Source organism: Helicoverpa armigera, chromosome 29, assembly GCF_030705265.1.
Source record: "Helicoverpa armigera isolate CAAS_96S chromosome 29, ASM3070526v1, whole genome shotgun sequence".
NCBI lineage: Eukaryota > Metazoa > Arthropoda > Insecta > Lepidoptera > Noctuidae > Helicoverpa > Helicoverpa armigera.
Window position 1 is genome coordinate 4,975,461 of NC_087148.1, and position 16,323 is coordinate 4,991,783.

Below are 16,323 nucleotides of genomic sequence, written 5' to 3' on the forward strand. Positions count from 1 at the left end.
TATGGGCTACACTCGGGAATGGGGGGTTATGGGGTACCCTAAACTGAGCGAAGCCCTCTTTTTCACTCTCGCACCGCGATAACTGCATTCAGAAGCCAGATGGGGATGGAATCTTTGTCCTATGTCTTCTCGGGTCTCAACTACCTCCCTTCTAATTTTCAGCGTAATCGGTACAGCCGATGGCGTCCAAGGGATATAGAGATTCATTTTTTGATACACCAGTGTATAATGTAATAGGAAGTAGAAAACCAAAGTCAAAAATTCTGCAATACTTTTTATTCGTCATAACCTACAATCTACAAGCCGACATAAAGGATATTCATATATTACACGACAGTACAAGACGCCCTCGCGACATCCTCATAAGTGAAAACGCTTAAAGCTCACCTTTTTAACTTATCCATTGAAAAAACACTCAATTTGGTAGATTTCTGAAGAAATTGATCACAAAAATCAATGATAGATTTCGTATGTTATGTTAATTTACTTAAAATACTGACTTAAATATAAAATTAGTCACTCATTCTAATTCTACCATAACACAAAGGTGTTGCCATATGAACGAAAAAAATCTACCAAACTCAGTGTTTCCTCAACAAAAAATACAAGTTTTTTGTTACATTTTTTTTACATAATAATTAATATTTATTCATATACGCTTAGTTTAAACATGGAGACTTAGCTCGCGTCGCTTACAATACATTTTGAAAGAGAAACACGATTTGGCAATGACACAGTCGGTTATAGAATATTAATGTGCACTTTATTTCTGTTATTATTTCAAATAATAATAAACATAACATCTTTCGTACCAAATTAACAATATTAAATGGCCAGTTCCACCAATACCAAGTACCATTTGGGCACAACTTAATTTATATGCCATAATCTACCAAATATAAGATGATTTTCAAACAACCAATAATTTTTTCCGCACAGGGAAACTACTGAGTTGTCTGATACGAGATATTTAAATAACAAAATCATATTGGTTGCTTTAGTCAGATTATGATGTTGATAATCAGAAAATTCATGATGAACCATGCCACTAGTCTTACTGATTTCAATAACTGATCCATCCAGTGTGTCGCGATTGAATATTGATTTGGGCATTACCTTCTCATATATTATGTCAAATTGCAATATTTAATCGAAAAGTAACGGATGGATTGGTAGTAAATTAAATACTTTCTCAAAGAAAATATACTTAATAGATGATTTAAAACAAGTTATATACCAAATCCATAATTCAATTTTACATTGTCATTAAGAACTTACATAATTTCTGTTCAAGCTATTATTTTTTGTATTTTTTTATTCAATGCAATTTTTATTACCATAAAAGTTAAACAATTTTGAAGTTCATTAAAATCGTTTAGCGGCCATTCCCAATATTTAATCAATCTGTTGTTGCTTACTAAAGATAAGAATTTGAAATTACTCATAATATCAAAATTCTATCTCTATTTGGCTGTCATTTGAACATCTTTGGCAGTCGTTACGGGTAGTCAGCAGCCAGTAAGTCTGACAACCAGTCTTACTAGGTATTGGGTTGCCCGGGTAACTGGGTTGAGGAGATCCGACCTAAAATAGTTGGGAAAAGGCTAGGCAGATGATAGTAAGCAAATCGACAGATAGAAACGGCCGTAAAATTATAAAATACCGATGATTTTGAAAGATTATTCAATATAGGTACATTTTCGAACGAAGCTTTTGATGTATAGATAGACTTGTATTATTGTCCGTATATTAGAATTCAGTCGAAAACATATTAAGTTTCAATTCCGAGTAGGAACTATTTCATCATTCACAAAAAGATGAAAAAAGTAAGCAAGTATGTATCTTGGACACCAATGGCTGATAAAAAAGATGAAGGAAAAACATCTTAAGAAAACCTGAACTATAAATTCTGAAATGACCAACCCGCATTGAGCAATCGTGGTGATTAATGCTCAATCCTTCTCCGTGTGAGAGGAGGCCGCAGCCCAGCAGTGGGACGATACAAAGGCTGTAACAGTAGTAGTATCCCGCAGACGCATCTGCGTATAATTCAAAAAAGAATTATGTGTATAGTATATTCTAGCTACCTATATGTTTCCGACTCAATTCCCCGACTTTACAAAAAGAGGTGCTTATTTTTATATACAAAGAAAGCTATGTCATAATATTGAACATTATTTAAATATAAATTGACTAAACATTTAGCTTTTATTACAAAAACAATCCGTCTACCGTCTGACATTTTCAGAAAGCGTCAGAAATTCTGACAAATGTTAGAACCTTCAGCATTGTTCCCGAGATTCCGAATAGCAGTTATTTTTAATATATTTTTCTAGTCTTTTTTATATTTCTATAAGATTCAAGTATTTAATGTAGAGCCTCTATTCTATTGAATAAATACAGCTTACAAAAATATAGTAATAAATGCATTTTTATTATTATCATTTACCTATATTTTTTTCAATATGGCAACACAATATTTCTTTTTAGTGGCAATACTGCAACAGATTTCAACTCAGAATACTTTTATTTGGAAAACATGATTACGACATAATAGTGGATTTAATTTAATCAACTATAGGTATTATTTTAAACATTTATCATCTCAGAAGTTTTCAAAATTGAAACCCGCTACAATATGCGTTCTAGTCAAAATTAATAGGCACCTTTTCCACGTAGATTCTCAAATACTCTCAAGTATCATATTAGAACAAAAAATCTGTAAGGGCCGACCATCAGTGACGAGGTATTTTCAGAAGACAACTGAAAATATAACTTAATTGTATGGCAATAAAGTTGAAATTTCAATATACGGTAGTTGAGTTTTGTTTTTAACCCCCGGCGCAAAAAAGAGGGGTGTTATAAGTTTGACCGATAAGTGTAAAGTGGTACAGTAGCTCTGAAATGGATGAACCGATTTGGACGCGATTTTAGATGAAAGAAGGTGTCTAATCAGGTTCTTGGACATATTCCATTAAAATCGACTCAACCGTTTTAAAGTTATTGTACTAAGAAAAGTTACCATTGAAAAATCAACCTTATTGTCATACACTTAAGTCATATTTTACTACGCATAAAATGCAATTTTCGGGACATTTTCTTATTTATATAGAAAAAGGCGCCAAAATCGAGTCCATTGTTTTTTCGAAAAAACATTGAGAAATATATAGAGATTCCTTGTCAACAACTTAACGTATGAGAATTAATTTGTTTATTTCATAATATAATAATAATACTTGTTTTGATTCAGTTTTGAAGCGAAATAGACAAAAAAACTTTAATTGGTTAAAGGAGAAAGAGTTATAGATTTATACGTTCATAAGAGAGCACGTTAATGTCGGTCGTGCTTGTGATCTGTCTCCGCTGGTGTCGGCTTGTCGTCGCATCGCGCTATGAGAGTGAAGGAATAGTGAGTGCACCGCAGTCCCAGCGAGTGTGCGTGCACTATATTATGTCCTGCGCAGCTGGCTGATCTCCTTATATGAGAACAGCTGCCGTGGCCGAATAATCGGCTAGGAGGAAATCATCATCATCATCTCTTTTCAGTAATGGAAATATTTGAAAACTGAATTTTTCTTTTATATATCGCTTCAAAACTTGGCCAAAATTGTGATGATTAAACAAGAAATTAATAATAATAAGTAAAAATAAATTGTCAATAAATAATAATAATATAACGAAACAAGTGACTTATTATATAATAACTAAAATATATTGGATTGTATACTTTATACACAAAAAGATACAAATCGCAGATTGGACTATACAAGAAAAAATTAAAACAGATAAAAACAGGTGTTACAGATTTTTTAAGGGAATAATTTATTAAAAAAAAATGATGAGAACGATTTTGTTCACATATTAATGTTTTTTTCTATGCCTTTCATTAAGCAATTTATTTATTATATTTACCATGTTTAGATTTGTGTATGTTTTCCTTTTTAATTCATTCTGCAAATAATATCTCAGATTATGTATAAAGTATACAACAATATATTGATAATACAACTTATTTATAATACATTTCACAATAAAAATGAGTTTGTTTGTTTAATATACAAGATAACAATTTAATGGCTAAATGTAGTGAGACTGCGGGGTTTCTTATGAAAAAAAAAAAAACTTTTTAATATATTTTTCAATTATTTGTAAACTTTTGTGATAATGTCACATTTGATCGTTTTTAAGTAATTTGTATAAAACGCATATAGATTTATTGCTACACAATTTTTTAAAAACTTCACAACTTATGCATAAGTAACAAATCTCACCAAAAAAGCAAGCTTACAAACAATTTCACAATTTACACTCGGTTGCCTTAAAAGGGGTCAGATTCAAAAATTTTTTTTTTGAAACTGAAATTGTTTTTATTTTATTTCATTACTCATTTTGACTCTCAAAGCAATAAGTATATTTTTTATACAATATACTTTTATGACTTCAACTCTTGTAACACGATTTTTCAAAGTTCATGCTTAATTTTAATTTCTGACCCCATTTTTTACTAAAAAATACCTCATTTAATATTTATGATCCTGACATTTTACAAAGCCGAAAAAAATCCACGAACCAATTTTCCTATAAATAAATTTTTGTAACATTCACAAATACTAGCCAAAAAAAGACTTTTTTACAATATTTTTTTCAAGATGGCCGACTTACCGTGACCAGAGACAACCGCCGCCAGTCTCACCACAGTCTATGGTACATTTATGAGTAATTCTGTCAATGTCAACCGTTATGTTGAGATTTCTGCTCGAAAATCGCCGTCATATCTCTTATATTATATGTGGGGGAAACTTTCTCCTTTCTGTGAATTAAAATTGATATATTTTATTAGTAAAATTTGTCGTTTTTTGTATTTGATTTACGTAGTTTTATTTTGACAAAAACGAATCGAGTGTTTTTGTTACGAACCGCCAACAAGTTTGGCGAAAAGTACCGATTTTTCGTAACTGATTATTTATATTACAAAGTGGATACGATAGCATACATAGACATACTTAAATATTAAAATATCATATCCATTTTGTACATATAATTCACTTAATATTAGAAACTGGTGCCTCCTTATTATTTAAACAAAAATTTCGTAAATAAAAAAATATATATTTAGACAAAAAAAAATAAGAAAAAAGAGTTGCCAGATCTAAAAAAATAGGTGCAACAGTAACTTACTAAGCTTCAAAAATACACATAAATTTTGTGCAAAACTAACAAAGTTATGATGTTTTAGTTTCACAAATTAAAAGCCAATTGTACACGAAAATCAAAACAAACGATTTTACTACAAAAATAAGAAGACATGGGAGATATCTTTTTCTGAAGTTTCCAATCATTTGCAAAATTAATATCATTCATCATTTAATATTTGGTGGCTTATCGCCTTTAATATTTAAAAGAATCGACCAACCTTTTTAGAGGACCAAAAATTTTATTTCTTGAATTAAACAAAAATTTTTTTACTAATTTTACTGTGGCAATACCAAAACTATCAACAGATTTCTTAATTTAACTTATACAAAATCATAATTTTTTTTACCCGACTTCCTAAAATGGAAGATCCCAACTCGGATGTTAACTATGTCATTTTTATTTGATTTTAAAGACAGTTCTGAATTATTTCATTTTCTTTTTAAATTAAACTTTTAAAAGATATCCCCCACCGCATATACACACACTTACCTATCAAACTGGCTGCTCTCTTGATTGCCCTCACACCGAAACTCTTTATCAGGACTAGATGGTGACGGGATCGACTCCAGGTTGTTGCTACTCTTAGCCAGACTGAATCTCAGCCTCTGCCCTAAGTCCACCGTATTCCGCCTCTCAAACTTAGGCAATTCATCTTTCAACCTTTCACAATTCTCTATTTTATCATCTTTATCTTTCCGTATCTTTATTCGCGTCAACTGTTCAGGACTCGATCGAAAAGATTGCGAACTGTATTTCTCTCTGAGAAAATTTCTCCGTTCTTCTTTATATTTCTCTATTCTTTCTCTGCTTAATTTCTTGTCACAGTCTAAAGAGATTAGGTTTTTTATATCCGGCCTATCGAACCTTTGTATCAAAGAGATTTTGTTCTCTGTGGTCGGAGTTATTATTACTTTATGCTCGTGTTCCGTATTTAAATTCAAATCTGGTAGTTTCTTGTTTGACGTTTTAACTTCTAGGCTTTTTCTTCTATCGTTTGATTCGTCGTTACCAAATTCTTTTATAAATGCGTTCTCGTCTAAAGATCTGGCATTACAAGAATTTTTGGATAATTTGTAAGCCTTAGGCGAAGCTGTGGGAGTTTTGAAGTCGATTTTTTTGACTTCCAATATCCGTTTCTCGTCTTTTCGTTCCAAACTTGGATATTTAATTTCAGCTTTAAATTTATCGAAGGTGAACGCCGCTTTTTGCTCCGTAGGACTTTCGAAACGGATGGCCAATTCTCTGACATTCATAGTTTTGAAATTGCCATTTTCACCGTTTTCAACATTTTCTTTTGTGTTATCAACATTTATAAGATCTTTGTCACAAATTTTGAGAGTACCAACGTTAATATTTTCGTACTCATTTTGTGTTTCGAAGGCAATATTTTCATAATGCCTATCTTCTGGTAGTAACATCGCATTTACTTCGTCGATACTCTTTTTGAAGAATTTAACTTGGCTATAGACATCTAAATCATCATTAAGGTTAGTTTCTGTTGGAGTTTCAAGTATGATTAAGTCCTCAAGATCATCAGGTTGGCAAGCCTGTTGAGTAGGCAAACTTGCATCAGTCTGAGGTACACTAGCATCTTCAACTATCGACAAATTCTTTTCTAAATCAATATCTTCGTAGACCGAATCCCTATCATTTGTTGGAGTATCTTCAAAATTCTTAGATTTACTTGGAGATCGGAACGTAATACTAATGGTAGATTTTAGAGGACTTTTTAAGGGACTCCCTGGCGAACTTTTGCTAGTACTAGACGACTGTAAATTAATATAATTCGGTCGTGTATAGTTGTAACATTCATACAACTCGTCTGCTTTAGTTAAACTGACGTTGGAATAACTTGACGAGCTTTCGTGTGATGACGTCATGACCTTCATTGCGTCATTCTCATCTTTTTTCTTATCCGTGTGATCGGAGTTGGATGAATTCGAAACTGCAGACAATCTATTAAGATTCTGATAGCTAATATCGGTTGAGTGTAACGGGCTATGTTCTAGACTGTCATGTAAGCCTTCAGAGAAATCTTTAAGATTTTCGTAATCAGTGGCTTTGAGTTCACATTTTAAGCATTTTTCTTGATCACAGTTGTTACAAATTTCGCTTTTGATTTGTATAGTATGTTTGTTCGATTCGCTGATTTCTGAATCGCTTTCAAGAGGGTCATATATAGGTGTGACTGGTGTTAGAGGGCTAGAATTGATAGTGCTTGTAGTTAATGTGGAAACAGAGTTTTCTGCAGGCCAGTCTATTTTAATAAGGGTGGAGTGGCCATCTTTGCCGTGCCAACTGAGCCTGTTTGTTTGTTTGTCATTGTCTAAGTGCATACCACTGTATCGAGCTTTGGATTTTCTGGGCGAGTTTCGCTCTCTGAAAGTGTTAATGTTAAGTTTAAGCGGAAATTTAGGTTGTTATTACATTTATGTGGGTTGGTTTGTTATGTTCGGCTTGGGGATTTGTTGCAAATATATAAAAAATATTCTTAATTTTTTTTGGACTTACAGTGCCTCAATCTCAACGGTATATATAGGGCCGAATTCTGTAATTATATGCTATAGACCAAAAAGTATCAAGATATAAATCGCGATTGTATTTCAAAATCTTGATACTTTAACAAAAATGGTTATTTTAAGTGAAATTTTATATTCAATTGTAGAGTTGGAAGATAGTTTTATCTGCATTTTTTAACGATAGATTAAAAAATCCTAATTAATATTATGGGTAGGTAATTTAGTTAGAAATAAACGCAACAAATCGACAAGACATGACTAAATTAAATGTAAGAGATTCAAGTGGCTACTCACACAACTTGATAATATTACATGTTACTGAAAATGATCTGAATATAGCTCTATTTATAATTTGTACGAGTTTCAGATTGTGGGTATAACAGAAACAACCATTACCGAATTTAAATATGAATAAACAGTTAAAAAAATAATAGCATCTATATACGATTTAATTAAAATAAGTAATATGATAGTTTCGTTGAAAAATCGCTTTCTTTAAAATTACCTGTTGACTACAGTTTGTGCTAGGCCCACAATCTTTTTAGTGATAAAATAGTAATAGTTCTAAATATGTATGTACTCGTATCAGAAATAATATACATGAACAGTTTCACCGTATAAGAAAAAGGATAAAGGTCAATATTGGTCAGCATCATTTTGTACCTATTTTTGTCAAAAAGCGAAAGCTTTAGACCAGTCATAAACTCCTCGGCGGTTATTTTTAACCGACTTTCCATAGAATGAAGTGTTTTTTTAGTGAAATCAAAATGAAGTTTCCATTTCTGCATTAGTTATTGTTTATTTATACATATTTACAGCAACACATGATAAGTGATTCTATAAATATCATAATATTTAGGTGAAACTGTTCTATAACTATGTTCGATGTCTATTCTCAAAAACTATCGTATTAGTCTAGTTTATCATTTACCTACAGAAAAATAGACGCAAAGCAATTCTTCTTCTTTTTTCATTTTTATTATCCTCAAGTATTTTTAATCAATTCATTATTGCAATGATAAACATATAATCTGGTATAGATATTTGGCCATACAAAGACAATGTCTGTGTATATGCATTTACGCACACAAGTACGGCCCATCCGCTTTCGTGAGACCTTATTACATATATACTGTATACCAGATTATTATGCCCAACAATAAAAAGTAATTACAATCCAGAAAAATATGAAAAAGCCTATTAAAATCAAGTCTATTTTTCTAAAGAGTAAACAACAACTAGACACGGCACTATGTATACAGAACACAACTACACAACTATGTATAGAGAGTATGTATAAAGTATATAATGTATGTATAATGTATATGTATATAATAGTATGGTTGTTTGTGTCACATACCTGAGTTTCACGTTGCCTAGAGAGGTCGGGAAGTCTGTGAGCGACGCTAGTGGACTATCTCTGTCTTTGCATAGTCTGTGGGGAAATTATACATATTTTAAAGTCAAGTATCACAATAATATCTTAAAGGCGACGGTTTTTGAAAGTTTGTGTGTTTAAAAGTCAAGTGTCATACTAATATTTTTAAGGAGAAAAGGACAATGGGCGATTCCGGTCCAAATGTCCACCACGAACGAGACCTATATGACTGGATAGCCCGTTAAATATAGAACATTTTTTGTTATGGAAGTAAAAAAAAATATAATGCCAGAAAAAAGTTATAGCAAAATCAAATAAAACATTTTATAGATTTTTTCAATTACTTTTCGTGATGTTCGATTTTCGTACTTTCTGTAACTTCTGACAAAATAGAATTGTTCATTATAAGAGAGAAGACACCACCAGTTACATCGAACTTTGTTAGATCCAGGCACCGCTGAGTGTATTCAAGCACTTCTGGCGCCTCAATTGGTTAGAGATTCGTACATCCATCGGGCATATAAACAGTCCATATTTTTTTGTCTCATCATAATGTGTCTTACTCATCTTAATTTTAGATAAAGTGCGGAAATGGAAGTGAAATAAAATAAAAAATAATAATGACAACATACAAAAACTACCGAAAATTAAGAATACATATTTGGCTATAACTTTTTTTTGGCATTGTTTTTTTTTACTTTCTTAGTAAAAGTTACTCTAAATTAAGTGGACTATTTAATTATATAGGTCTCGTTCGTGGTGGACATTTGGACCAAACTTCATACATTCTTGCCCAATCTCCTTTGTTTGTGTGTTTCTTACTTTTTCACGTGTTAAAGGCGAGGTGGATTTTGATTAAACTTGACAGTAATGTAATTATACATTAAAATAACTACTACTACTTTTACATCGGAAGCTGTTTCTATGGGGGTCAGACTGCTGCCGAATGACAGATTTAAAATATTGGAAGAGTTGCCAAAACATTTTGTGAAAATCAATCACATCACAATAAAAAAAAAATAGAAACGATATTTTTATATAACTGAAAATTTACTAATGAATTGGTATCTACGCATGATGCAGTTACGCATGATATTTCTTAAAAAAATAATGTATTGAAATCAACAATACATTAGATTTATCTTGATATCAATTTTAGAGGTCCCTCAGAAATTGGCTTATTGAATTTTGTTTTTATACAGTCAAAGAGTACCTAGAAGAGAAATAGTTTTAATGCAAAATGATTGTAGGTACTTTTTTAGCTATAAGATTTTAGAACTTAAGATGTTTGCATGACTAAATTGGACGTAGTTATGCAGAAACGTTCCAACCCACAAGTCACCCGAAATCGAGTTATTGTGATTGAACAGCCTAAAATTTAGCATATGGTTATCTAAACTCAATATAATTCAACAATAAAACCTCTAGTACCTTTACTAGTTAGAATAAAAAAGAATACAACTGAAACGCGTAAATGCTTATATCTCAAATTCAAGTTTAATTTGAGATATAAGCATTTACGCGTACAGTGGGTTGGAACGTTTCTGCATAACTACGTCCAATTATAAGTCAAATATAGTGAGACCATATTTTTTTATTGTATCGACCATCATATTGTACCTATATTCTGGCAAATAAATAAATTTCATTTCATTTCATGTAAACCCCTGATGCAAGCATCTGAGCGAGTTACTACCTCTCTTCTACTAACACATGGGTTTCTGGTTAAAGGAAAAGTCTATTCAAACACTTACCTCTTAGCAATATCGGAGTTGGGCGGCGAGGCGGGGCGGGCGGAGTGGCGCTTCTCGGGCGGAGGCCGGGACCGAGGAGACTCGCCGTCTATGTAGCCGATCGACGACAGTTGCTCTTCTAGGGCTAGGCGACGACTGGAGGGAGATATTAATATAATTGGTAGAGATAAAATATTAAAATTTAAGTTGTTGAGGTTAAAAGGTAAAATGTATATAAAAGTAAGCAATCTTGATATATTTTTTTAAACAAACACAAAAAATTGTCTTGTTAAAAAAGACGTATTTTATTAATATCATTGTTTATCTACTTTTAAATACATACCTAACGAAATGGAGTACAATATAAGAAGTTAACCCTAATATTATTTGGATTTCGGCAAAGTATACTGCATTCCTTTACTTATAAGTTACCCACAAAACTATGTACAACAGTTACCTATATCTATTCTATGCAAATTACTTTGAAATATTTACATACACAAGTATGGCTTATCCGTTTTTGTGAGGTAATAATTCTAAACTTTTACAATAAAAATATTTTTAACTAACATTGATAACAAATCCTTTATTCTTTGTATCAGTATTCCCGATTCCATTTATCTTGTATATTTATCATTAAACGGAACACTGTGACATGAAGCGTGGTAATTTAATAGACTTTCTGAAAATAATAGCATTATTTTACTTTATATCGATGACTTTATGAGGAGTTATTACCTACACTGTGAAGTGGATCTTATGATAATGGAATTAAGGTTCATATTTGAAAGAAATGAAAATCGATTGTAAATAATCGAAATCGATTTTGATGCCGTTTTCAGCATAGTATTTGTCAACATTTGCAGACTTAGCAGAAAGTTTTAGTTACCTATATTAACTACTGCCAAGAAGAGTTATTATTAACAGAGGTACGTCGGAATAAGGTATAGTTTTTTGTTTATGTATTTACATTGATTTCATACAACTAAAGAATATATGTCGTACGGCATTCTGCTGTGGGGACGAGCTGCTGACATTGAATGCATATTTATCTTGCAAAAGCGAGCTGTCAGAGCTATGTACAACTTACGTAGTCGTGAATCTCTTAGGGAACTGTTTAAAAAAATTAATATCATGACCGTACCTTGCCAATTTATTTATGAAAATATCATGTATGTTAGGAAAAACTTACATTTGTTTGAAAAAATATGTGATAGACATAATTATAATACTAGAAATAAAAATAAGATAGCTATCCCGCAGTTTAGATTATCTAAAGTACATACATCTTTCATGGGATATTGTGTCAAATGTTATAATAAAATACCAGACAACATTCTGGAACTAAATGACATGCGGTTTAAAACTCATATAAAAGCCACACTTTGTAAGCAAGCATATTATAAATTAGAAGATTACATTCAAGATAAAAATGCTTGGAAACATGCTGGTTGGCTGGGCATGGCTTGGAATGGGCAACTAGAATCAAACTTAGTTATAATTTTGACGTTCATAAGTGCTTGTAAAGGCCTAAATGAAATAAATGATTTGACTTTTGACTTTTATGTCTCAAATCCCAAGATTAGATGAAGATAAAGTTATATATATATTTTTTGTTAAACATGGTAAAGGCATATGCCTCTCATCTTTTGCCATAAATAACATGGCGTATAAAATAAAGAACAGACATGATGATAAAAAGTTATTTACTAAGCAAACGGGTTTGAAAACTCACCGTTCAGCCAATTCGTTAGCTTGGTGTATGTCGACGCGTAAGTTACGTCTCGGACTGGGCTCCGCGCTGCAAAGCCCCGACTCTGGTGGTGTTGAGCAGAGGGAATCACCCTGGAATAGACATTTAAATTAAATTATTTTTAAAATTATATGAATACTTTCAGAATATCCACAAATTTCGTTAATCACCACTCGTCTTATAATCACCACTTGATCAAAAACTAAGCACAGTTGATCTGTTGTTGCTTATACCACTTCTTTGCTGGATACGTGATCGTATTATTGCCTTTTGACCAACAAATATACTCATGATTCACCGCAGTTGCTATCAGTCCTGGTCCAACGTGTGATCACTAATCGCCTTTCTCTCAAAAATTACCATCATACCTGCGCGTGATACATCTGCAGCTGGGTATCGTCTTCCTCGATGAACATGTGGTGATGAACTCTCCTGTCACTGATCACTACTAGCTCAATAATCACCACTTGACCAAACATACCTGGGCATGGTTCATCTGCAGCTGCGTATCATCCTCTTCGCTGAACATGTGGTGATCTCTCTCCTGACACTAATCACCACTCGCTCAGTAATCACCACTTGACCAAACGTACCTGGGCGTGGTTCATCTGCAGCTGCGTATCATCCTCTTCGCTGAACATGTGGTGATCTCTCTCCTGTGGTGATAGCCGCAGTCTCATGTCTGCTAATTCGGCTTGCCACGGCTCGAAGTACGAGTCGCATGATGATGACCTGTTGGCGATGTGGTGATTAGTATTTGTTAAGGTGAAAGGTTTGACTGTAGCGGGAAATTTAAATATAAAATGTTTTTTTGGTGTTTTACCTAGGTTGAAAGTTAATGATGAGGCCTAATTTTATCATTCGCGGTAATAATATATATGACGGAGGAATTCCCTCAGAAGTGTTTTTAAAAAACGTGACGTCACTCAACTTGTTTACTTCACTATCACTCATGGTCTCTGATATGAAACGTCACTTGTTTACAGCAAACACTGTTTATTAAGCTTACCAGAGGTCCGCACTGTGCGACGGCTCGAGCAAGACTGACCGAGTGCGCACAGTGCGGGCGTATTTATAGGCGTCGTGCCACGTGATTACAATTTTTAGGTTATTTGTAATTTTAACATAGAAAAGTAATTACATCATGTGTTAACGCTTATTTTACTTCTAAATGACCATAACTAAACAACTTATTGAACAAAAAGGTTAAACAAAGGTTTTAACATAATTTTTTAAACATTTGAAATTGTAACAATCAAAATAACTGTCTTAATTGCGCCGATATATATCAAAGTAATTTTTGATGTCTTTGTTTAATAACACCGATAGTTTTTTCAATCCAAATGTTTAAATAAAATATATTCCATACTTTTTATTGCAAAAAATAATTAGAAAAAGAAACATTAGGGGATTGAAAGAACTTTAGGTAAATGCCTACTCAAATGAAGTACATGTAGTCAACTGTTCCTGTACTTGGGTAAATCGTTCAAAAACCAGGATTTTTCAGTCGTTAAGTGTTTTAGGAATGATATTATTATAACTATCTGCCTGGATTTATAAGCCTATTCATTAAAATTAAGTTATTTCATTATTATCACCACGCTCAACAAAAAATCATGCATATTATTTTGATAAACATTTATTCATGCGCGATTAGTTAGCAAACGAATTATTATGATGATGATGTCCTCCTAACCGATTATCAGCCAAGGCGGCTGTTCTCATATAAGAAGATCAGCTGCGCTGCGCAGGACATATTATAGTGCACGCACATTAGCTTGGACTGCGGTGCACTCACTATTCCTTCACTCTCATAGCGCGATGGCACGACAAGCAGGACCGACATTAACGTGCTCTCCGGTGCACGAATGCCAACGAATTTCTATAATTTTGTAGGTTTATTAAAATTCAAGTTTTATATGTATGAACCTAGTATGTTAAAATGATCCGCAAATGAGTATTAGATATTAAAAATGGTGGATGAGGCACACAAAACGCCGAAATTAGTTCTCCAAGCGTTAGTTTTTACCTTAAGTCCACATTGGGCGACTGTTGCGCAACAGTTGCCGGCAACATCGCGCTGTGTTGCCACACATCGGACGATGAGCGGCTTCTTTGAACAAAAAACGTTACCGTAAAATGCCGTCCTGAGCCATCAGCCTAGCCTTCTCCCAACTATGTTGGGGTCGGCTTCCAGTCTAACCGTATGCAGCTGAGTACCAGTGTGCCACAAGGAGCGACTACCTATCTGATTTTCTCTTCACCTCAACATTACCCGGGCAAGCCTATATACCTACTGGAAATACATATGTAGTTGGTAAAATGCCGACTACCTTTCTTGAGTATTCATGCTTGTTTTTAGGTTTTTTTTTTTAATATTCTGGGTATTTTTATTTGGATAGTAGAGCAGGATAGTATAATTTTATGGTAATTTGCTGAGCGTGGTGATAATAAAAGAAATAACTATTATAATCTTCCCAACTACAACAGTCACTAACAAGTATCGGAGTAGTCGGAGTTGTCGAATAAAGTCCCGCAATGAATACCTTAAGAACTTTTTTTAGACGAGTGATACTTTATATCGAATCGACCGAATTTAGAAGAATCACAGAATTAAAAAAGTCAATTTTGATTGGCAGGTGTAAAAAAATTAAATGATTGTAAGTAGTAAGTAATAATTTTGGGAGGCCTCTCTAGAATTCGATTTATTCGGTTCCGATTGGGGATAGTTCTAATCTAGAAGCAAATAAACCAAAAGAAAAGTTAGTAAATCTACATAAAACTTACCTGGTATGATGTTTCAAAGCGACAGCAGCCCTGTCGGCTAGCGGCGCCAGTGTGTCCGTGTCCGAAGTGAGAGACTCGCACGACTTGACGGGGCGAAGCCCTAGGCCCGACTGGCACATTGGTACGTCCTGTAGAATAAATAGTGGCTTTATTTAAAAGAGGAATTTAAGATTATTTATCATTACATAGTATTTATAAAACAAAGTCGCTTTTTCTGTCCCTATATCCCTTTGTACGCTTGAATCTTCAAAGTACGCAACCGATTTTCGTGCGTATTTTTTTACTAGAGTCATTAAAGAGGAAGGTTAATGTACAATAACATCCATTTAAATAGTCGGGAAAAACTGTTATCCCGTGCGAAGCCGGAGCGGATTGCTAGTATACAATAACTAGACCAACGAGGCTATCACGTTACTGTATATAGGGTGACTGTATATAGTATATAGGTGATGATTTTATCAGGGTGCCTGTATACAGGATGACTGTATATAGGGTGACTGTATATAGTATGTTTCAAAGCGACAGCAGCCCTGTCGGCTAGCGGCGCCAGTGTGTCCGTGTCCGAAGTGAGGGACTCGCACGACTTGACGGGGCGAAGCCCTAGGCCGGACTAGCACATTGGTACGTCCTGTTAAATAACGTCATTAGATATATAAGAATTTATTAAAATGGCGTTTGTTTTCAGTCATACATAGCGGTTATTCTCTTATAAGGAGACCAGCCAACTGCGCGGGACATATACAGGACATAGTACATAGTGCAGGCACATTTGCTTGGATACAGGTGCACTCACTATTCCTTCACTCTCATAGCGAGTTATTTAAAGAGTATTTAAAATTCATCATCTCCCGAGCCTTTTCCCAACTATGTTGGTGTCGGCTTCCAGTCTACCGGATGCAGCTGAGTACCAGTGTGCTACAAAGCACGACTGCTTAGCTGACTTCCTAATACAGGATC

General features: G+C 33.5%; 1 protein-coding gene across 10 annotated transcripts in view; it reads right to left on the minus strand.

Annotated features, from left to right (window-relative positions):
- Positions 1–261: 261 nt before the first annotated feature.
- The window catches only part of LOC110382765 (GTPase-activating protein CdGAPr), a 97,572-nt gene continuing 81,510 nt past the window's right edge, over positions 262–16,323 (minus strand). For 6 of the 10 annotated variants that reach the window (XM_064042666.1, XM_064042668.1, XM_064042667.1 and 3 more), the window contains exons 20-27: positions 15,367–15,494; positions 14,609–14,692; positions 13,173–13,311; positions 12,562–12,671; positions 10,848–10,982; positions 9,076–9,150; positions 5,686–7,575; positions 262–4,810 (exon numbers count right to left, since the gene is read on the minus strand). In XM_064042666.1, coding sequence (XP_063898736.1) covers positions 4,732–4,810; positions 5,686–7,575; positions 9,076–9,150; positions 10,848–10,982; positions 12,562–12,671; positions 13,173–13,311; positions 14,609–14,692; positions 15,367–15,494 — 2,640 coding nt within the window. In that variant the 3' untranslated portion in view covers positions 262–4,731. The remainder of the gene's footprint in view (positions 4,811–5,685; positions 7,576–9,075; positions 9,151–10,847; positions 10,983–12,561; positions 12,672–13,172; positions 13,312–14,608; positions 14,693–15,366; positions 15,495–16,323) is intronic. The other 4 variants (XM_064042669.1, XM_064042671.1, XM_064042663.1 and 1 more) reach the window with 3 other exon arrangements.